The sequence below is a fragment of the Lycorma delicatula genome, chromosome 7 (genome assembly GCF_047948215.1).
Source record: "Lycorma delicatula isolate Av1 chromosome 7, ASM4794821v1, whole genome shotgun sequence".
Lineage (NCBI taxonomy): Eukaryota > Metazoa > Arthropoda > Insecta > Hemiptera > Fulgoridae > Lycorma > Lycorma delicatula.
Window position 1 is genome coordinate 79958090 of NC_134461.1, and position 20711 is coordinate 79978800.

General features: G+C 30.1%; 1 protein-coding gene across 4 annotated transcripts in view; it reads right to left on the minus strand.

Annotated features, from left to right (window-relative positions):
* LOC142328475 (hemicentin-1-like) overlaps positions 1-20711 on the minus strand; it is a 187151-nt gene that overhangs the window by 116046 nt on the left and 50394 nt on the right. For 3 of the 4 annotated variants that reach the window (XM_075372292.1, XM_075372290.1, XM_075372294.1), the window contains exons 10-17: positions 20235-20372; positions 15212-15331; positions 14607-14782; positions 13309-13432; positions 10167-10343; positions 7386-7514; positions 5570-5757; positions 4136-4265 (exon numbers count right to left, since the gene is read on the minus strand). In XM_075372292.1, the coding sequence (XP_075228407.1) occupies positions 4136-4265; positions 5570-5757; positions 7386-7514; positions 10167-10343; positions 13309-13432; positions 14607-14782; positions 15212-15331; positions 20235-20372 (1182 nt within the window). The remainder of the gene's footprint in view (positions 1-4135; positions 4266-5569; positions 5758-7385; positions 7515-10166; positions 10344-13308; positions 13433-14606; positions 14783-15211; positions 15332-20234; positions 20373-20711) is intronic. The other variant, XM_075372293.1, reaches the window with a different exon arrangement.

Consider the following 20711-nt stretch of genomic DNA (forward strand, 5'->3'; position numbering starts at 1 on the left):
CTCTTCTAATATAACATCTGTCAATTAATTAGTCACGGCCAATTTAAAGCCTTGGAATTCCCCAAAACATGATTCTAATACAGTAATGGAAGAAATTCTTATGACATATGCACATGACTCATTTCCTGTAACAGCGATAAGACCATCAATATGCTTTCTATACAACGCACAGAATACGGTATCTGAATGTTATTATGTACTGTGATTTATTCCGAGCTGCTTTTACTGTGTTTATCACTATCATTAAGTTTTATTACGTTGATTAATTTATTAGATTTTGTAGTGTTTGTTTTCGTTCATATTTACCTAACATGTCGTCGAAACGAAAAACGTATTCTATAAAGGAAAAATTAGAAATTATTGAAAAGGTTAAGGTAGGTCGTTCGAAAGCCAGTGTATCCCGGAAATTCGGTGTGCCTGAAGGTACTATACGTGGTTGGGTGAAAGAAGAAGATAAACTGCGTTCTTTTATTGATTCGGTAAATGAAACAGTCGGACTTGGATCGCAAAAAGGTTAGACTCGGTGATGTTAATGTTGTAGTAGATGAGTGTATGTACCTTTGGTTTTTGCAGAAATGGAGTGAAGGAGTGCCGCTATTAGGGCCAATACTTCAAGCCCTGGCACTAAATTTTCATGAATAAATAACAATGGAGAAGAATTCAATGCTTCTAGCGGTTGGTTATCGCGACTGAAAATCCTTATGGTATAGGTCAAGTAAATATCGAAGGAGAATCTCGTCCAGCAGACGCAACGGCAGCCGAACATTTTTCACAAACAATATTACAATCAGTTATAGAAGAGAATAACTTCGGTGACGAACAGTTGTGTAATTGTGATGAAACTGCTTTGTATTATAAACTATTGCCTATAAAAACATTAGATGCGAAGCGGACACCAAAGTCTTGAATGAAAATGAACGAAGAAAGTGTAACTTTTCTTTTGTGTGCCAATAAGTCAGGAAATTATAAATTGAAGTTGTTGCTCATTGGCAAGAATGTCAGCCCACGTTGCTTCAAACACGTTAATATAAAGTCATTACCGGTTATTTTTTTAAAATAGTAAAAATGCTTGGATGACGTGTATATTTTTTAACGTGATTTAACGACGAATTTGTGCCTTGTGTTAAAAATTGGAAGAAAAAACTTTATTAATGCTTGACAGTTGCCTTGCTCATCCGTCTACTGACTTGCTGAAATCTAAAGATGTGAAAATAATCGCAATGTTTTTACCCAAAAACACCACATCCTTGATCCAACCATTAGACCGAGGGGTTATTCGGGCATTTAAAGCTATTATCGACGAGAGCTACTGACCGCTATCGTTAACTCAGAATTGATCCTCTTTGTGATTTAAAAGTTACTTCTCGAAATAACGCGGTTAAACTATAACGTTACGTAAGTCCCCCGATAATCGCGTTATAGCCGGGTTACACTGTTTATTACTGAATTATTCAAAACAAAAATCATACGCATAAAATACAACCAGCAATGTTGTACACAATAAGCTTACGGCTCACAGCGATCTTGTTGACTAATACCTGAACTGACCAATTCTGGAAAAGCAAAAATATTGTTAAATTCTGGAAATAAGTCATAATTTGTATTCGCTTTATAAGATTATTAATGAAACAGAACATTTTTTAATCAATCCAGTAACTAAAAAAAAAGATTAATAATAACAATGAAACTAAATTAAAAAATAAAATCATTAAAAGAAGGTGCACATAGGTAATGTCAGGTTATACACGAAGTTAAACAATTTAATATATATTAAAGGTACAATCAGATAAACTAAATATTGGTGAAGTAGAAAATTTAAATTAAGTTATGGACTGTAAATTTATCCAGAACATGATATAAAGACCCCTTATTTCCCAATAAGTTGAGTAGACAGTCTGAAGAACCAAAGTTTTTGTTGGAGGTTGAATTTTTTATCGTTATTATTTTTATTTGCATAATTCTCTACACCTTAAATTAAACTCAGGGAAAAGAGTTTATTCTTAGCAAATAAAGTTATCTTTATTCTTTTTTTTTTAAATCAAAAGACTTCCAATGATTTTTTAAACCTCTCTTGAACTTCATAACCAAAGGCATGTGAAGCAGAGAAGATGTATTTCTTTACATTACAGCATGCACAGTTGTTGAGTGTTGACTGATATAACTTTTATAGTCTGAACACTAGGAAAACATTTTGTTTAAACATTGTCAAGAGTCTCAAAGTTATATGTGATAAATAAAAGTAGCTTTCTCTTATAACACCACTTTCTCTTATGAAACAATGATGTCATGGAAAACATTTTTTAAAACATAACTAAAAGTAATTCTAACAAAACTTTTATTATTTTCTGTATATTTTATTATATCTTCTACCAAAATCTTATGTCATAACTTCAAAACTTCTTATGTCAAAATTTAGAGGAAAACTGAACTAAAGTTGATATTTTACTGAACTGAAAAAGTTACTATACAATAGAGAGCATTACTTTCAATACTTTTATCCATTTAATTAAAATGAATTTCTTTAAATAAATAATCTTAATTCTATTTAACATAATTAAGAGAAGAAAAAAAATAATGCCTTATGCCTGGTGTTTAGCAGAGTATAAAGAAATAGGCAATGATAAAAAATTCTGTGCTTATATATGCTACAGAAATTGAAAAGAGAGCAATTTAAAAAAAAGCATACTTCTTAAGTTTGGAACCTAATGATGCACCGAATTTAAATCCATTCCAGCAGTTATTGACCACTTGCTAACTATAATGAAATGAATAATAAAATAAACAAACTGAAAACAGAAGTTTGAGGTGCATCATACTAAAAGAGAGTATATAATATGAGATTACATTATGAATCATTGGTATATGGCTAAATATTACCAGTAAAGCAGGTCAGTAAAGGATGAATGGAAATTTTTAAAGAAGCAAATAACTAAGCTAAGCTTTGAGATTTTAATAGAAAGATAACAATTGGTAGAAATTCATGGATGAAGAAGATAGAACTGGAAAAAGGAATGAATACAGACAATATAAATGTAAAAGACAGTGACAATAAAAAAATGAACTTATCAAAAATTTAGTTAATAGAATATGCAAAGCAACTAATGAAGACTGATTGAAAATGAAATATAGTAAATTGTATTGAAGAGAATAAATAGTAGAAAGGTTAATAAGTGATGTGTTGATATAATAAGATAAGTTTTGAATTGAAATGAAGTCTAAATGAATTACTAAAAAAAGTGCAGAAATAAAATTACTATTAGGGAGAAAAGAGAGATCCAAACAGGAATACACAGATGTTTTAGATAATTTGTTCGGGGAAAAAATTAATTTTTAGAATTAAAAAAAAATATAGAAAACTAAGGAGTAATGTAAGCTGTAAGAAAGCTAATTATGAACATTATTAGCTTCTTAATTTGATCTTTGTTCATTTTTGTGATGAACATCACATCAAGAGAAAAATATTGTTACTTATGTAGCAAAATTCCAAAAAATATATCAAAAGCAGACTGGCATAAGTTAGAAGAAACTACACACAATAAATAGTTCTGAAAATATCAAATATAGACTGGGGATAGTAATAAGTTCTTTAAAATGTTTCCATGGCATTTAGAAATCTGTATTAACAAAGGCAAGGGAAATAAGATAGAAAACAAATACAGAATTATGCTTCAACAGCAAATTTGAATGATTAGGAGAATTATTAAAAACTGAAAAAAATTTTAAAGTAATATTGACAAAGTTTTTGCACAATCCAATAAAAAAGAAAGCCATAAATGCTGAGCTACATATTAACGCTTGCCACTTTAGTTTAACTGGACATAAAAGAAAGTACTGATAATAAAATTGTAAAGAAAGATAATAATATTTAGGATATAATAATACTAATAAGTAATATTTAGGACATGGCAGATGCATTGAAGTTGAAAAATTTGAAGGAAGAAAAAGTATTAGAGAAATAAATCATAACAATTACAAAATGCATTGATTGATGGAAGAAATGTGTGATTTGATGATAGTAGATTTTTATTTATACTGTTATATTTTTTGTATATGTAACTTCAAGTTATAATTCCATAATTTTTAATAAAAATGAAGAAAATTAGCCTACAATAATTATCAGACTATTTGTACCAACCCAGTCCTAAGTTGTTAACAGCTCTGCATTCATAATCACCAGCATCTTCTTCCTGAGGTTGTTTAATTGTAATAGTAAATGTATTATTATTATTGTTCTTATAATAAATTTTTGTTCCGTTTCCATAAGACTAAAATAAAATGAAACATAAAACACAATTTAATAGTACATAAAATATTAGCATCTAACATGTGAAGGTAAATTAAGCAATTTTTTTTGAGAACAGCTTTGTTCATTTATATTCTTGTGTAATGTTTAAAATCCTTCATTTTTTTCTTGTGACCTGAGAAATAAGATTTGAACAAAAGTAGTAGCCATTAAACCACATTCTCTTACATCCAAGAAATATGTACAGTCCATTGGCTCACAAGAGAGCCTGTGAGGGATAGTTATAAATAAAATAACAGATATTAACACATTTGATCAATTGTCTTTGAGCAGTTATTTAATAATAAAAGACAAAAATAATTAAACATCATTATAAATCAACATTTTTAAGATGATAGAGATAAACAATATCTGGTATTACAAAGAATTGTTGAAAATTATGCGGGGATAAAATTCAAAATGAATAAAAATATTAATAGGAAAGGTGAAAAATGTACGGAAGAATCTTGTAGAGACAGATAAACTAGGTTGGTGGGCTACATATAAGGCAATCAGGTTTAGATAATTTTGTAATGGTTAGTAAAACTGTAGAGAAGATAAAGATTAGAATTTATAAAACAGTTATCTGAGACCATAAGGTATAGTTAATATACTGAGTTGAAGACATCATCAAACCAATAAAATAATGGCTAGAAAAAAGAAACAGAGAATACATTATGTGTAAATACATATACAGAGAATAAATTTGATACATTACAGTAAAATAATCTGTTAAAAGAGTAGTGAGTTTTATTTATTTTTTAAAACACTATTTTATTTAATTAAAGCTTTTCTTTCTCCAATAATTAGTGTTTTATTTTAATAATTAGCTTTTAACTCAACCTTCCACTTCTCTATACACATAGTAATGAGTCACCAGAAGATGACATTAAAAAATAAATTTAAAAAAAATACTGCCACTATCTTATTTTAATTTTTTACCTTCTGTTTCCTTCTAAATTTGTTTTATTAAATTATATGAAGTTTTTCTCATGGTAACATCACATTACATGTAACTATAAACAATTTTGTTAACCCATTTTTTACATTAAAACAACGTCCAATTATTTAATACATATGGATTATTTAATACACTCGTCAGATGCACACAAATAAATTTGTTTACATGTATATAAATTCACATTCAAACATACATCATACGCTATAAAGTCACATTATGCACATCTAAAATCTCTGGATGAAAAATGTTAGAATTGCTAGCACAAAATTCATAAAAAATATATATACTATTCTTATAATCTTTAATTAAGGTTTTTTTAAGGGTACCTTAATACATACAGTTAAAGTATATCCATTTTTAAACCAGTTCACTGTAGGAGTTGGTGATCCTGCAGTTAATAAACACTGAATAGAAATTTCATTGTCATCTTTAAGGAATGTTAATTTATCGGGTTTTACTACAACAGAAGGCAATTCTTTTACAGTCAGGTATACTGCATTAGTTCCAGTAGAACCTGATAAAAAATAATACAGAAAAAATTATGTAGTTTTCATATTGTTTACTTGTGACAGATACATGCCTTATTATAAATAATTTACATAAAAAAAATAATTTAATAAACAAAACAAACAATACTATACAGACAACATACAATTTAAATGTAAAGAAAAAAAAAAAAAACAGCCTTATTTGTATAAGGAAAGAAAGAACTTTGTGGAGAGGACATAAAATCAGGTGTTTAATAACATTTAAATAAAATACTTTATTTTTAAATTATCTTAAAATATACTTTTCTAATAGGAAATAATACTGCACACCTTTTATCGAGTAAAATTTTATGTAAATCTTCTTACATTACAAATTAATTTAGAAATTTATAATACTCTGTTCTGTTGTATTACTTGATTTTTTTGTTGTTTTAACTGTGATTACTACTAAACCGTAATCAGAAATTGGTGATGTTCTGTATTTAAATTCTAACATACCAAGAAAGTTAACAGAATTAATAAACATGAATTTTTTTATGTATTAGAAGTCTTTCTTCCCCAATTTTCCGATTTATATTTGAGCTGACTTCAAGAAACTTTTCTGCCATAAGTAACTTCTATGTACATTCTATGGCTTACAGTCAGTACCACTTAAATTTTAATTTCACTTTCTAAGAATCAATCATCAAATATGAGAAATTTTTTCACAGAATATAAATTTATTTTTGCTACAGTTCATCTAAGCAGTATACCTGAAAAAAAATTATCACTATAGGTACACATAAACAATATTCAGTCTTTATATTGTTCAACAAATGTTCTGTTTCTTCCAAAAAATTACAAAGAATCCTTCTTATTGTTCTCAATATTACATGCTCAGTTATAGAAAAACCAGCAAATTTACTAAAATTTTATCCAGTATTTCTTACTTTTTTATTAATACAAAAATAGAAGAGTTTGAGCTGTTTCATTTTAAATTTTAAAAAAATATATATATTTTTTTAAACACTTCTTAAAAGTCCCACATCTTAAAAAGTAGTAAAATAAAAAACTTTGATAAATTTATGTGAGAATATCTGATTCAAAAGATAATTTTTATTTGTCATAAATTTCTTGAACTACATATCTCAAAGTCAACATACATAAACAATATAGTAAAAATCTGATATTTTTTATTTGTTAATAACTGGAAAGTGTTCTGATTGTTTTTATTAAGGCTAACACACATTAATTGACCAAAAATAAAGAAAAAGCTTTGAAATGAACTCTGAATCCAATTTTTATTATTTCTCACTGATGGTACAAGTGGATTTAAAGGCACGCTTCATATTTAATTTTATTTTCCTGCATGTTATTATATGTATTTTATGTGTGCTTTTCACATTTATTTTAATCCTTTGTGAAGCTTTATGAGCTACTTTGTGTTTTTATTTTAGTAAATTATGAATATAAAAGAGGAAGAAAAACAAAAAGTCTTATCTTGATTTGTTTTCCAAGACAATTCTTTTTTCATATGTAAACCTCACAAAACAAAATAATGTAATATAGTAATGTCATGGAAAATAACAATAATAAATTTTCGGGCTAATGACCTTAGCAGTTGATGCCTATAAAAATAAATAAATAAAAATTACTTTATAAAGGTATTTTATACCTTTATAATCAGCACAACAAGTATACCATCCCTCATCAGTAGGTTTTAAATTGAATATTTCAAGACTTCCATTACTGTGAATTCTAAACTTGTTAGGATCATTAAGAGCATTGTTCTTCAGTTCCTCCCCTACAAAAATAGAAATAAATATTAATTTAATCTGAGACAAATGTCTCACATTTATTATTTATTTTATAAATAATATAGAGAATTAAAATACAATGAAAATTGTTGATGTAACAAATTTACTACTTCCAACTTTGAAGTAAAAAAATAATCCTAAACATCATTCATAACAATTCTTGACCAAGAGTCTTAAATAAGAATTTTGTTGCCTACATTGTTGTAATATGTCATACTTGTTATGACATGATCAGACATGTTTAATTTTGTAAATAATACTGATTCAAGCCTTCTCCCACTTCATCAGTTCAGTCACAGTAGTAGCATCTATTAAAGAGATACCAGAGTAATGCATAATGAATTGTTATAAAGCTTCTTTTGAATGACTGGATTAAGCATTTCGACATTTTTACTAGAATTCAGGCATAGTTTGAGAATGAATTTTTATTAAGGTAAGAGTGTATAATGGGCATGTTTTGTAAAAGAAGAGGATTTGTAGAAAATAGGCATCTTTAGGCTATCAAGAATATCTATTACCTGACAACATACAAAAGATTTATGAGACTGCTTTGGTAAATTGGAAACTGCACATGTCTAAAATAATAGGAGTTCGCATTTACATTACTAAGGAAGTGCTATACAAAATATACATCACTAAAAAGTAAATGCAAAAATTTGTTTCTTGTCTTGTCTCCAACACTAAGGCACAAGGAAACACATTTGGTAATTACAATTTTTTTATGAAACAGAAGAAAAATGTTTATAATTAACTCTAATGTGATGTGATATCTCTTAGTTATACAGTTTTATGCTTGAATTGAAGAGAAAAAAAACAACAAAAAAATGAATTATTTGAATAAAAGAATGAATAGACGAGGAAGATTTTTTTCTTTCATTTCCCAACTCAAACTAAAGTACAAACAATTTTCAGTAGGTAAAATTATGACTATCATGTAAAGGATATTATTTACCTGAATTCCTTACTATTCAGAAAAATATCAATATACATCATTACCCAACTCTACTAAATAAATAAGTGAAGCCAGCAGTGTGTTCTTGATGAAATTATGCCTAGATGCAGTTTTTACCACCAAGAAAACACTCATCCTCATACTGCCATTTTAACAAACGTACCCTCTACCAACTCAAATGTTACATTCTGCCACATCCCCAAACAAGCTCTGACTTGGATCTGTGCATTTACTAGTTATTTGAAGCATTGAAAGATGTTTACAGGGCAAAAATCCAATGATAATGAAGAAACCATTGAAAGTGCAGAGATATGGTATGATAAACGACTTAAGGACTTCTTTGAGACTAGAATTAAGAAACTTGAAACAGATGCATTACTAGCTGACAGGGATAACATGGTTGCAGATTTTGTTCATATTTTCAATAAAAGTTATAAATAAAGGTCTTGCATATATTTGAACCAGAATGATGCTTATAAGAACATTGTAATAAGTACAGTAACATACCTCATGCAAATAAAAATGTATTTTTTTAATTTTACAAAATAACCAGTCTAATGTAGAATAAGTTTTGACAGTACAATAAGTTTTGACAATTGAATGGTTCCGAAATGCGTCAACAAGTGATAAAATAATGAAGGTAAGAAAGGTAAGCAGTACTCAACATAACAGCCTATAGTGATCTTAGCAGAAAATATAATAGTAATTATTATCTTAATAACAACAATTCTAATATAGAAGTCTAAAACAGTAATTTAAAGCATAAATAAACTGAAGATTTACATTGAAAATGTGAATGGCTAATGTAAGTAATAATTCTATTATCAGGCAATGAGACATATATTCTGTTGTCATATACTAATTACATAAATATTTCATTCTTCATAGTACAAACACAGAATTTATTTTTATTTGGTAATTTGTATTGATTGGATTAACATCTTGAAGAGAAAAAATGGCCTGTTTTTCTGGTCAGGCATCTCAATTGTACAATTCCTTGGTTGTAATGAAAGGCCTCTTGTAAATCTAACTAGTCAGAGTTATACTGTCATCATGGAACTGGTTGCTCACTGGCTTACTGGATGGTACCAGCATGGTGTTGCAAATTGAGATATGACTGCCTTAATTATTATGAAATCAATCCAGGTAGTAAGGCATCAAAGATAGAAGAGAAAAAATTATGCGATAATCAATCCATGTGGTAGTTTACTGACTTGCCCAGGACCAATCTGGTTTGAGTTTAACTATTTATTTCTACTGAATTAAGTTGTTTCTGTGGTTGTTTCTACTTTCTACTGGTTGTTTCTGTTGTTTCTACTTAGAATCAATAAGTGATGAATATTATGGTATTATGGCTTTGAAAACATTTTCAATCATTTCTCAGCTTCCTAAAAATTGCAGCATTATTAATACTAATACTGAAAACTCCTAAACTTGCATTCAATCTTTTTGTATGAGTTATATCACAATCTAACTTACTAGTTATTTTGATGCTAGAGTATAACAAAGTTAAATAACACAGGCAATTGCATAACTGTCCTTGAGATAGATAGGTAAAAGTAAACACATTTTTAACTTAACTTTTTTTCACATGTCTGCATTTATAAATTTAGCTAAAATAATAAGATATCAAGTTTAAACCTAACTACTAACTAATTTAAATTAAAAAATGACAGAAGTTACTTACAAGTATCTGGATAAACACTTTCAGAAACACCTTTCACCCAAGTGAGATTAAATGTCGGCACAACTCTTACATAACAGTGCAACCATCCACTAGTTGTTCCATTAACAACAATCCATTTTTGATTCTCCACTTCAACAACTGGTTGTTTTATAAAAACAACTTTTATTGACTTCAGATCTAATTGAGAAAATAAATAAAACTGATTACTGTAGTTAATATCTCTATTAGCTTACCAAACATAAAACTAAATGAAGTATTAAAAAATAATGAACTCATAGAATATATTGTTTATTTTATTGACTTGAAATTTAATTTCCAGTCAATAAAATAAACTTCGAAATTTAATCCTGAACAAGTGAAAATTATATGCAAAGATGAAAGATAACACTATATTAGTGAACATTAATATGCTGCTATTAGCTAATGTATGACCATGGCACTTGATGCCATTTAGTATTTATAAAGTAAATCAAAAAATTAATTTTAAAAATTCTTTGCTTTTTTCAATATTCACTATAATTATTAATGTTCCAAAGGTGCTTAGGTTTTGAGTTAAGCTAAGAAACCCAGAAATGAGTTTGAAAAACTCATTTATGTACCATATTTCACATATAGAATTATAAAAATATATTCATAAGAAGTTGTTTATAAAATGTTTCATGTTTTGGGCCATGAAATTAAATTGGTTGTTGTTTCATGACCCATCACTAGGTAATGGTATATAAATCAGTATAGTTTCATCTACAATACTAGACTGAATAGTGTAGAACTGGTTTGTTAACAATAATGTTGTCTTATCATTGCCATTATTCAAACAACATCTACTGATTGTAGATGAAAAAAATAAAAAGTATGTACCAAATTAAAAACAAACAATTATTAATAATTTATAAACTCTTTATTTAGTAGCGACCTCAAAAAAAATAAAGAATTAAAAAAGATTACATTTTAGTGTAGATTTTTAAAGTGAGATTTTAAGTTCATTTTATTTTTTTTATCTAAAATTTGGTTTGGCCTACAAAAAACACTGCCTGTGTGAAAGAAAGCCATTTGTAAGTAACTGAAACTTTAAAATAAAATAGAAATGGAGAGAAGTACTGTAAAGTGACTTCTAAAAACACGAGTTAAAGGCTGTTTGGAATCCAATTCTTTTGCATTTTGATTATCATAACGAAAGGAATGTATGGAAACAATGTAGGCTGTTAAAAAGTATGGCCTAATTCTCTCTGTATTGTAAGAATATGTTATTTTTTACCTTAAGTGTTTTACCTTAATTTTTATGTGGAAACATTTAGAATATCAGACTGACATCAGATTGTATATTATTTTGAACAGTATACAATTATTAAGCAATGATGAGAGTAAAAAAATCTTCAATCTTTTAAATAGACATTCTATTTTTTTTATTTTAAAGATCTTCCATTTGCATTAAGTGAGAAAACAAGTAATGGGACCATCAACGAGACTTTCTTCAAAAAAAAAGGAATTAATTAACATTAAATAATGGTACATTTGATAGCGGGGGTAAGGTAGAAGATACATATTAAAAAACATACAAGTTGAGAACCTCCTTTTATTGAAGTTGGTTAAAAAGTTTGAATTAAATGTTGTCTAAATGTCATGTAAAAGTTAAATGATTAATGCAACAGAGGTGTTAATGAACAACTTCTTAGTTGAGCTTAAACATTTCTGCATCATGAGCAGTACAAGATCAAAAAATGTTGGCCAATGGTAAAAAACACACAAAGGGGCTGCTTAACACAATATCATCAAACATTTAAAAAATAAACTCTTCATGAGAATCAATACTGAACAATACTGATCCTCAGAAAAGAATTCTGCTGAAAGGATTTTGCAAGTCTTGGATCTCAGCCAAATTTATTATAAGGTTATTCAAAGTTGATGAAATGCAGTAATACTAAAACACCTTGTCAATTTGTCTCAGAGAAAAAAATATCTCCAGGTTCATATCTAAAAATGTTAACTATGATATTATGCTTAGGAACTAGAACTGCAATCCCAGAAATAGTCATCCTTCACCAGCAAAACAGATAAGACAAGTGATTGCTATAAATATGGTTGTTTTCTCTGATATCAAAGAGATTATGTACAAAGAATTTTCATCTGACCACAATGTTCTACAGTAACAAGTACTGTGTTTCCTTATCTTTGGAAACATAACTGCTTGGTTTAATCAAGTTATACCTCACAGTGAGCCAGCTCACACCAATTTTCAACCAAAAACATCATGTATGTCATCTGCAGCCTCCTTACTCAATAGATTTAACTTGTTGTGACTTTTCCTGTTCTATGAATGAAAATCAAACATTAAATATTATTTTGGGACCATTCAGAATGAATGGCAGATGTCCTCAGTAGTCATCCAACAATAGAAGAAGTGTACAATATGCAAGACAAGCTACTACGAGAATGAAGTTAATCAGTAAAGAAAATTATGCTGTCTTTAATTTTTGACAGTATCACAAGAGAATATTAAAATATTTTATCTATTAAAAATAATAATAACTATAGTAGATTCTACTAAGAAATAGATTTCTACTTCTACTAAGAAGTAAAAATAGTAGGTATAAGATACTCAATTTCATATTTGCTATTAACGTGGAACTGGAAAACTTGTAATTATTCTAAAGTATTAATTCAATAACAATCTCTTTCTAAACAATAATTTATACTAATGATTTTATTCATTCATTCATTGTGTTCTGCCATTAGGGCAGGTCTTAACATGGCTATTCACCACTTTATTCTGTCTTGTGCCAATCTCTTTGTCTTTTCATGTTTTCTGTTTCCTAGATCCCATCCATACTAATGATATATTTCATTTCATACCATACATATCAAACTAATGATAAAATTTGAAAATACAAATTTTGTATAAATCACATGACAATTATTTAAAAATAAAATTCTGATAATTAATAAATTGATGAAATAATAAATTTATCTGATTACTTTTCCAGAATATTTAATGAATGACAGTAATCCTTCATTATTAATTATAGTCTAACAATTTTTAATAAAAAAAAAAAACTGTTAAACTGTTCTTGTCTCCTACAGAATAGTTTAACAAATTCTGAATATTTATTTGAATGAAAAACAAAAAAAAAAAATGTTGTCTCACCAACTCCAGCCTTATTTTTTGCTACACATGTATAAGTGCCTTCATCAGCTTCACTGCCAATATTTATTAATTCCAACCTCAATAATGTACTATTTACAGGCTCCTTAACAAATCTATTATAATTCTGAAAAAAAAAATAGCTTGTTTTAATAATAACTATAATATTAATAAAACTTACATCTATTGTATAATATTTTTTCTTTTAATATTGAACCTAGTCAAAAAAAAATTGCATTGATAAGAAAAAAATAATTTTTCCACTAACCCTCCATACAATGTTTGAAACTTATTTTTTGAAATCAGTACCAAATTTTAAATGAATTGGAAGAGCAAAAGGCTTGGATTACAAAATTAAGAAGAGTCATACATTAACTGAATGATATTCAAGGCAAGTAATTAATAAAAAAAGATATTATGATACAGAGCTTTATTCAACAGGAGAAATCGATTTGAAAATCATTCAAAGTTTATATTATCTCATAATTCTTTTATCAACTGATATTAATAACCACAATTAACTGGTGCATAAGACCAACACCAATTAAACATTAACAGACATACTCCTCCTTGTTATATGAAAAAGAAATATTGAGTGAACAGTAAGAGGGAGATCCTTGTTACCTGCTATGTGGAACTCAACCTAAAAGAAAAAGATTATTCTCAAAAGGATAAGTTTCCTTCATAGGACTGATGTATGATGTATTGGAGGGATCTGTTGCTATCAGCAGACTAGTAGTATGATGAAAATAGCAATCACCTGCAGAAGATAGTGAAAGAGGACTGAAAAACAGCAAATCATGACCACTTTTGTGGTGTGATACTCACTTAAAATTCTGAGAACTAGCAACACTAGGTCTAAAGAGAATCTTTCTGGAGAGATCTATTTTAAGTTTTTATGGTATGACTCAGAACAATAAATGCCTACAAGCTCTCCAATCTCCTACAATTAAATTTAGTGGCAAATTTGCATATAGTAAACAAAGTTATTAAGCTGGGCAAAATATTAGCTGGCAGAATTACCACCTGTACATAAGTATCTGAAAACAATACAAAATTACTGACTGATATAAGATCTTCATTATTGAAGACTTAAAAAATTGTTCATAATAAATTGCTGATCTCCATGGCAGAGTTTCTTGGCCTTTCATCTGGAAGTCCTGGGTTCAAATCCTAGTCAAACATGGAATTTTTGCAAAAACCTTCTATTACCATATTCCACAAATTGAAGCTTATTTGTGGCTAAATAATCAAGAAAAAAAGAAATTAAAATGTAAATATATAAAAAAAACAGTGCTTACATCAATTGGTATGCCATCTTTTTCCCATGTTAAACTAGGAGTTGGTGTTCCTCTTAAAACTAAGCAATTAAATGTAAATGATCCACCTTTATGCAATTCTATTCTGTTTGGACGTACTATTACATCTGGTTTTTCTTGAACAACTAATTTAGTCCATTGTCCTCTTCCAATTCCGGCTAAAAAATAAATAGAAGAAACTTTCCATGAAATATTACAATTTAGTGTTAATAAGAAAAGTATATGTAACTGAGATATAGATATATGATTTTTCAAAGAACTCATGATGTTATAAATAAGTTCCCAATTGACTCAGATTGCAGGAACTTCACAGAAATTGAGATTAAGATTAATGTAAATAAAAATTATTAACAATTTTTATTAATTGAAGGCCCTAAAACTTTGATTTACTAATGTTAAGTGGTGTTACTATCTTGCAGGCCATCTTCAACCAGTTCAAAAGTCAAAGGTTACAACAGACTAAAAAGAGAATTATAACTTGATAACTTATTGCTTTAGTAATATACTTTATCCTTTCTTTAAGAAGTAACATATTCTAATACTAAATTAGAAGCTCAAATTATTTAATTTTCTTTTTACTAACTTACCATCAGATTGTGCAACACAAGCATACAGTCCCTCATCTTTTATTGTAACCTGATGAATGTACAAACTGTTGTTAGGAAATAACTGCATTATACCATTTTGTACCCATGAAGTCAAATCAACTGTAAGAAAAAGTTAATACAATTTAATAATATTAATTTTTATACATTGTTTTCATTCTGCTGCTATATAATACCATTTATAATAACATACCAATTCATACATGTACGTGAAGAAGGCAAAGTAATTCCTTCTTATATTTTAAAGCGATTAATTTTTTAATAATTACGGTTTCATTTATATTTTATATAATACATATGCTTTTATGTCTCTATTTTATTAAGACTTTTTGTAATGATTTCAATATGACATCTTATTAATTAATTAGAGTATATTTATTTTATTATGTGAATATTGGCTTTTGTTGTATCTTGTACTTGTTAATAAACCTAGATTTTTAGAAAAATTAGAAGTATGGAATTTATTTTTCTCTACCAGATTGGTAATAATGTGACAATCTTTCACTTAATAACATTGTCAATGCTATTTTAGACTAATTCAAAGTCAATTTGGCAGTAATGGTGAACATTATTTTCACTTTAATATTAATCAGAAAATGTTACCACTGTTCACATTTTTAATATGAAGTAATTACTCAATACTATTTCAAGACTATATATTTACTGCCTCTCCATTTGTTAAAAAGATGTTCTCTGCTGCCCTGTTATCATGCAATCCTCTTATACATTGACTTTACAAATATTTAATCATTTTTATTTACAAATTGTACCTCAGTTGTGATGTAATGATGATTTTGTATTACTGAATTCATTTTCTTTATCATAATGAACATACCAGTGTTTTCTTGTTCTTAGAAATAACTATTCCTGACTGAAATACCTGTAATTGAAAACTGACCAACAGCTGGAAAAGCATTTTGGGGCTTTTGGACCAATGCTGGGTGCATTACTGTCGTTAACAGAGTGCCCATAGATCAGTAGAAAGACTAATTAGTAGTGCTTTTAAAAGGGAAAAGATTAATTACTAGGCAGTTAAAAAAAATTTTATAATAGGTTTTTTTGCACAATTCACATGAGAGTAAATTATTAAGTGTACATAAAACATACTTTTATTTAGCTCTTCTTCAGTTGGTTTTGTTAATATTTTTTTACAAAAACATGTGATTAATGAAATGTAACAGGTTAACATAAAACTGATAAGGGAATATAATAAGAATCTTTCCTTTTTTACAGTAATTATGATTCAAGTTATTTAACACCAAACTCATCAGCAAAGATATAACACTAATAGTATTGAGCTGGGTGTCTACTTTTGTACTTGATTTTCAAAAATAATAGCTTTTGTCTTCAGTCATTTGATTGGTTTGATGTAGCTCTCCAAGATTCCCTAACTAGTGTCAGTCGTTTCATTTCGGTATACCCCCAACATCCAACATCCTTAAAAAGTTAAGATTTATGCTAAAGAATAGTTAGATTATTTTATTATAAATTTTAATTATTATTATTATTATTATTATTATTACGGGGGGGGGGCGAGGTACCGGAAGAGACCCGTGTACTGGTGGACACCGGAGATTACGGGGTTGCGCCGAGAGTGTCTTCGACTAAGACAAGTGGCGCAAACGTTGGCGTTTGCACAGACGCAAACGCCAAGTATAAGACGGCAAAGAAGCGGCTTTGTCGAGCCATCAACGTGAGAAAGTCACGCTGCTGGAGAGAACTGACGGAGACCGTGGATGCAGATCCTTGAGGACTGGGTTACAAGATAGTAACTCGGCGATTAGCGGTCTCGCGGTCACCAGCTCCACTAGACAAGGCTAAAGCGGAGCACGTCGTTAAGATGTTGTTCCCGGCCCACTCGGTCCATGCCAAGCGGGACTTCGGCGACGTGGGTGACTTCCCGCTCTTCTCGATGGATGGAGGGAGTCCTACGGTCGCTGAGAGGCAAAAGCCCCTGGTCCCGACGGTATACCAGCCGAGGTGCTCAAACTTGTGGGGCGTTGTAGGCTCCGTCTTCTTATAGACATGTATAATGCATGTCTGAAGGCTGGGTCATTTAGCGCCAGGTGGATGACCACGCGTCTTGCGCTAATTCCCAAGGGCAAAGAAAACCTAGAGTCGCCGTCCTCCTACCGCCCATTGTGCATACTTGACACAGCTGGGAAAGTATTGAAGAAGCTGTTAAAGAAAAGACTGGTTGCGGCGATGAATCAGGCAAGTGGCCTGTTACCCAACCATTACGGTTTCCGGCAGGGTCGGTCGACCCTAGACGCAATTCAAGAGGTTGTTGGGGCAGTGCGGCGAGCAGAGAACCACAATCATTTTTCGCGACGTGTGTTCCTTCTTGTTACGTTGAACGTTAAAAACGCTTTCAACTCCGCACCGTGGAGCGATATAATTCGAGCCCTAAAGCATTCGTCCCATGTGCCTCAACACCTCCTCAGAATGGTGGACACACAGACCTGAGAAACCGGGGTCTCATTTACGAGACCGCGGCAGGCTGACGTAGGACTGCGATCACGTCAGGGGCGGCGCAGAGGTCGATTCTCGGCCCCGACCTTTGGAACGCCGTCTACGATGGCTTGCTGAGGCTGGAAATGCCTGAAGAATCTGTCTTGGTTGGGTACGCTGACGACGTTGGGCTACTTGTCGTAGACCGCGACGTGGAGCACGCCCAACTCAGCCGAGCCATGCACAGAATCGGTGCCTGGCTGGACGACCATGAATTGCCTCTAGCTCTCAGCAAAACGGAGATCGTGGTTTTAACGAAGAGGCATATCGACACCCTTCTCTTCCTGCGAGTCGAGATAGAGGTTGTCGAGACCAAGCTGGCCGCAAAGTACCTCGATATGATGATTGACCGGAAACTCAGCTTTGCTGAGCAGCTTCGGAGAGCCGCCGACAAAGCTGCGAGAGCCGTAACTGCTCTCAGCCGGCTCATGGCGAATGTTGGCGGACCGAAGACCAGCAGACGGTGATTGCTGATGTCCACAATGCATTCCATCCTGTTATACGGGTCGGAAGTGTGATCCCAGGCATTAAGAACTGCAAGAAACCGGAAGCGGCTCACGCAACCGCGTCAGCCGCAACAGGTGCAACGCACCGCAGCCTTGCGAGTCGCTTCCGCGTATCGGACGGTCTCCGAGCCTGCAGTACTTGTGGTCCCCGGCGTCATAACCATTGCCATTTTGGCAAGGGAGCGCCAGGTGATGTACAGGAGGTTACGGACAGGCGAAGACCGGGAGACCATTGGCAACGAGGAACGCACTTGCACGTTCCTCGCGTAGCTAGAGATCTGGGACCGTGAGACCAGAGGACGATGGACCACAAGACTCTCTGGTCAGACCATGGAAGGAGCGGTGGCATGGAGAGGTGGAGTACTACATGACCCAATTTTTAACGGGTCACGGGTTAATTTTTAATTATCGGCTTTAGTGCAATCTTAAAAATCTTCTACTGCTTATCTAATCCAGTTCAAGCTAAGGCCAGTGTACCATTTTTAATTCTGCCTATCATATGCATCAAATAATGATACACGAGTAAAATTTACACAAATTTATTCTTCTTATATGGATTTAAATAATAGTTTTTTGCATAATTTAAATTTTTACTTCTATATCCAAAACTGGTGTTATATGAGCTATACAGAAAACAAACAAATTCAGACATATGTAAAATAATTACTGAAGAATTCAGTAATTAAGTAACTGCTTAAACCTGAAGAATTCAGGGTTAAGCAGTTACTTAAATAGTAAATGGTTCCTTTGGATTTTTAATAATTACATAAGATAAAAAATTAAATAAATTAAAAAAAAGTTATAGTTTAAAAAAGCATTATTTACTATGCATGCATTAAAGAATTGTTACCTGTTTGCCACTGAGTGTTGGAAGAATTCATAAGAGAAAAAATTACATTTTTTAGATATAGATCTAACAAGACAATACTTGAAATAAAGTTTTACCGAAATAAACTATCACATAGGTTGGCACCTATTTTTTTAAATTTATTTGTAATAGTATCAGAAACAAACCTTCTGAATGAAGGTATACCAGTATCTATGGGGGAAATGTGTCTGATGTTTGGCATTGATTGTTTAATATTATTTTTATAGGTATTTGACAATAGCCATCAGTATACAAATTTTAATTAAAATCATGGTATTTTACTTTAAATCAACAAATAAAAACTTTGAAATAAATTCTTTAATCATTTTAATTGTAAGTTAAAGGAACAAAAAGAAAAATTGCTTTTGTTCCTTAACAAAGGAATTATCAAAATTTAACTGTAAATGCAAGTTTTATTTTTTTGTAATTAACTTCACTTGAAAGGTCAACATGATAAAGTAAGTATACTGATTACTAAATAAATAGTTTTTAAAGTATGGAAGTTTGCTTCAGTTAAAATTAATGCATTTCTATATCTGTATCAGTATGGATTTACATTAACATGTAAATATTAATATGTTAATTGACTTAAAACTAAAATAATTAATGCAAAACAGTTTTTTTTTTTCAAATAAATAATGTGAAACTTGCAAGTATAAGGTAGTAGTAATACTTGTAATCACCTTGGTTGTTGTTAAGATCAAAATTTGTAATTAGAATTCATTTTTGGTTACAGTTATAGTTCATTTTAAGATTAAAAATAGATTAAAATTATTATCTGATATGAGGAGAATCTTCAATAAAGGTGAATATTTATGAAGACAGATGGGTATCAGTTGAACCTTTTTCATTTTTTTTCCTGAGCTTCTCACTTCATATTCTTTAATCTCTTTCTTAATTCAGATTAATTAACATTCCATATCTTTTTTCTCTATTATTTATCTTCAATTACTTTTTCTTTTGTAAATAAAAAAAATTAATATTTTAAAAGTAATTATTTTTTTTTATCTTATTAGCGTAATATTAGAATGCTTGTCAGTATTTTTAAATGCTGAATTCAAAAGGCATAACAAAATAAAACGATAAAAATAAATTACAACTTTCATCAACGTAAACTAACCTTTGCTATATCCATCATTACTACTTTTTTTCCATGAAATGTTATAAGGAATAACAGATTCTACAATGCAATCAATTTTGACACCAGATCCAGGAGTAGCTAAGACTAAATCTTGAGTATTTACTTGAGGAGGATCAACTGTAAAAAATATTGCAGAAGAAATATATTTTTATTCACTATTATACTAAAAATATATTTTATTCAAAATTAAACAACTTCAGAAAAGTAATTAATGTTTCAATAATTTATCTTTGATTATTTGGCCCAAACATTTTGAGTATGCCACATATTGAACTTAACCAATAAACATCAGTGATCATAACAACATTCAAAACAAGTCAAAAGAAATATTTTTATTACTATACTTAAACCTGGGCAGCAACAGGATGCAAGACCAATTGTTATTACAGTGTTACCAGTACACTACCAGCATATCATAAATAACATGATACTTCATAATTTTCTTCTTTGTAATAT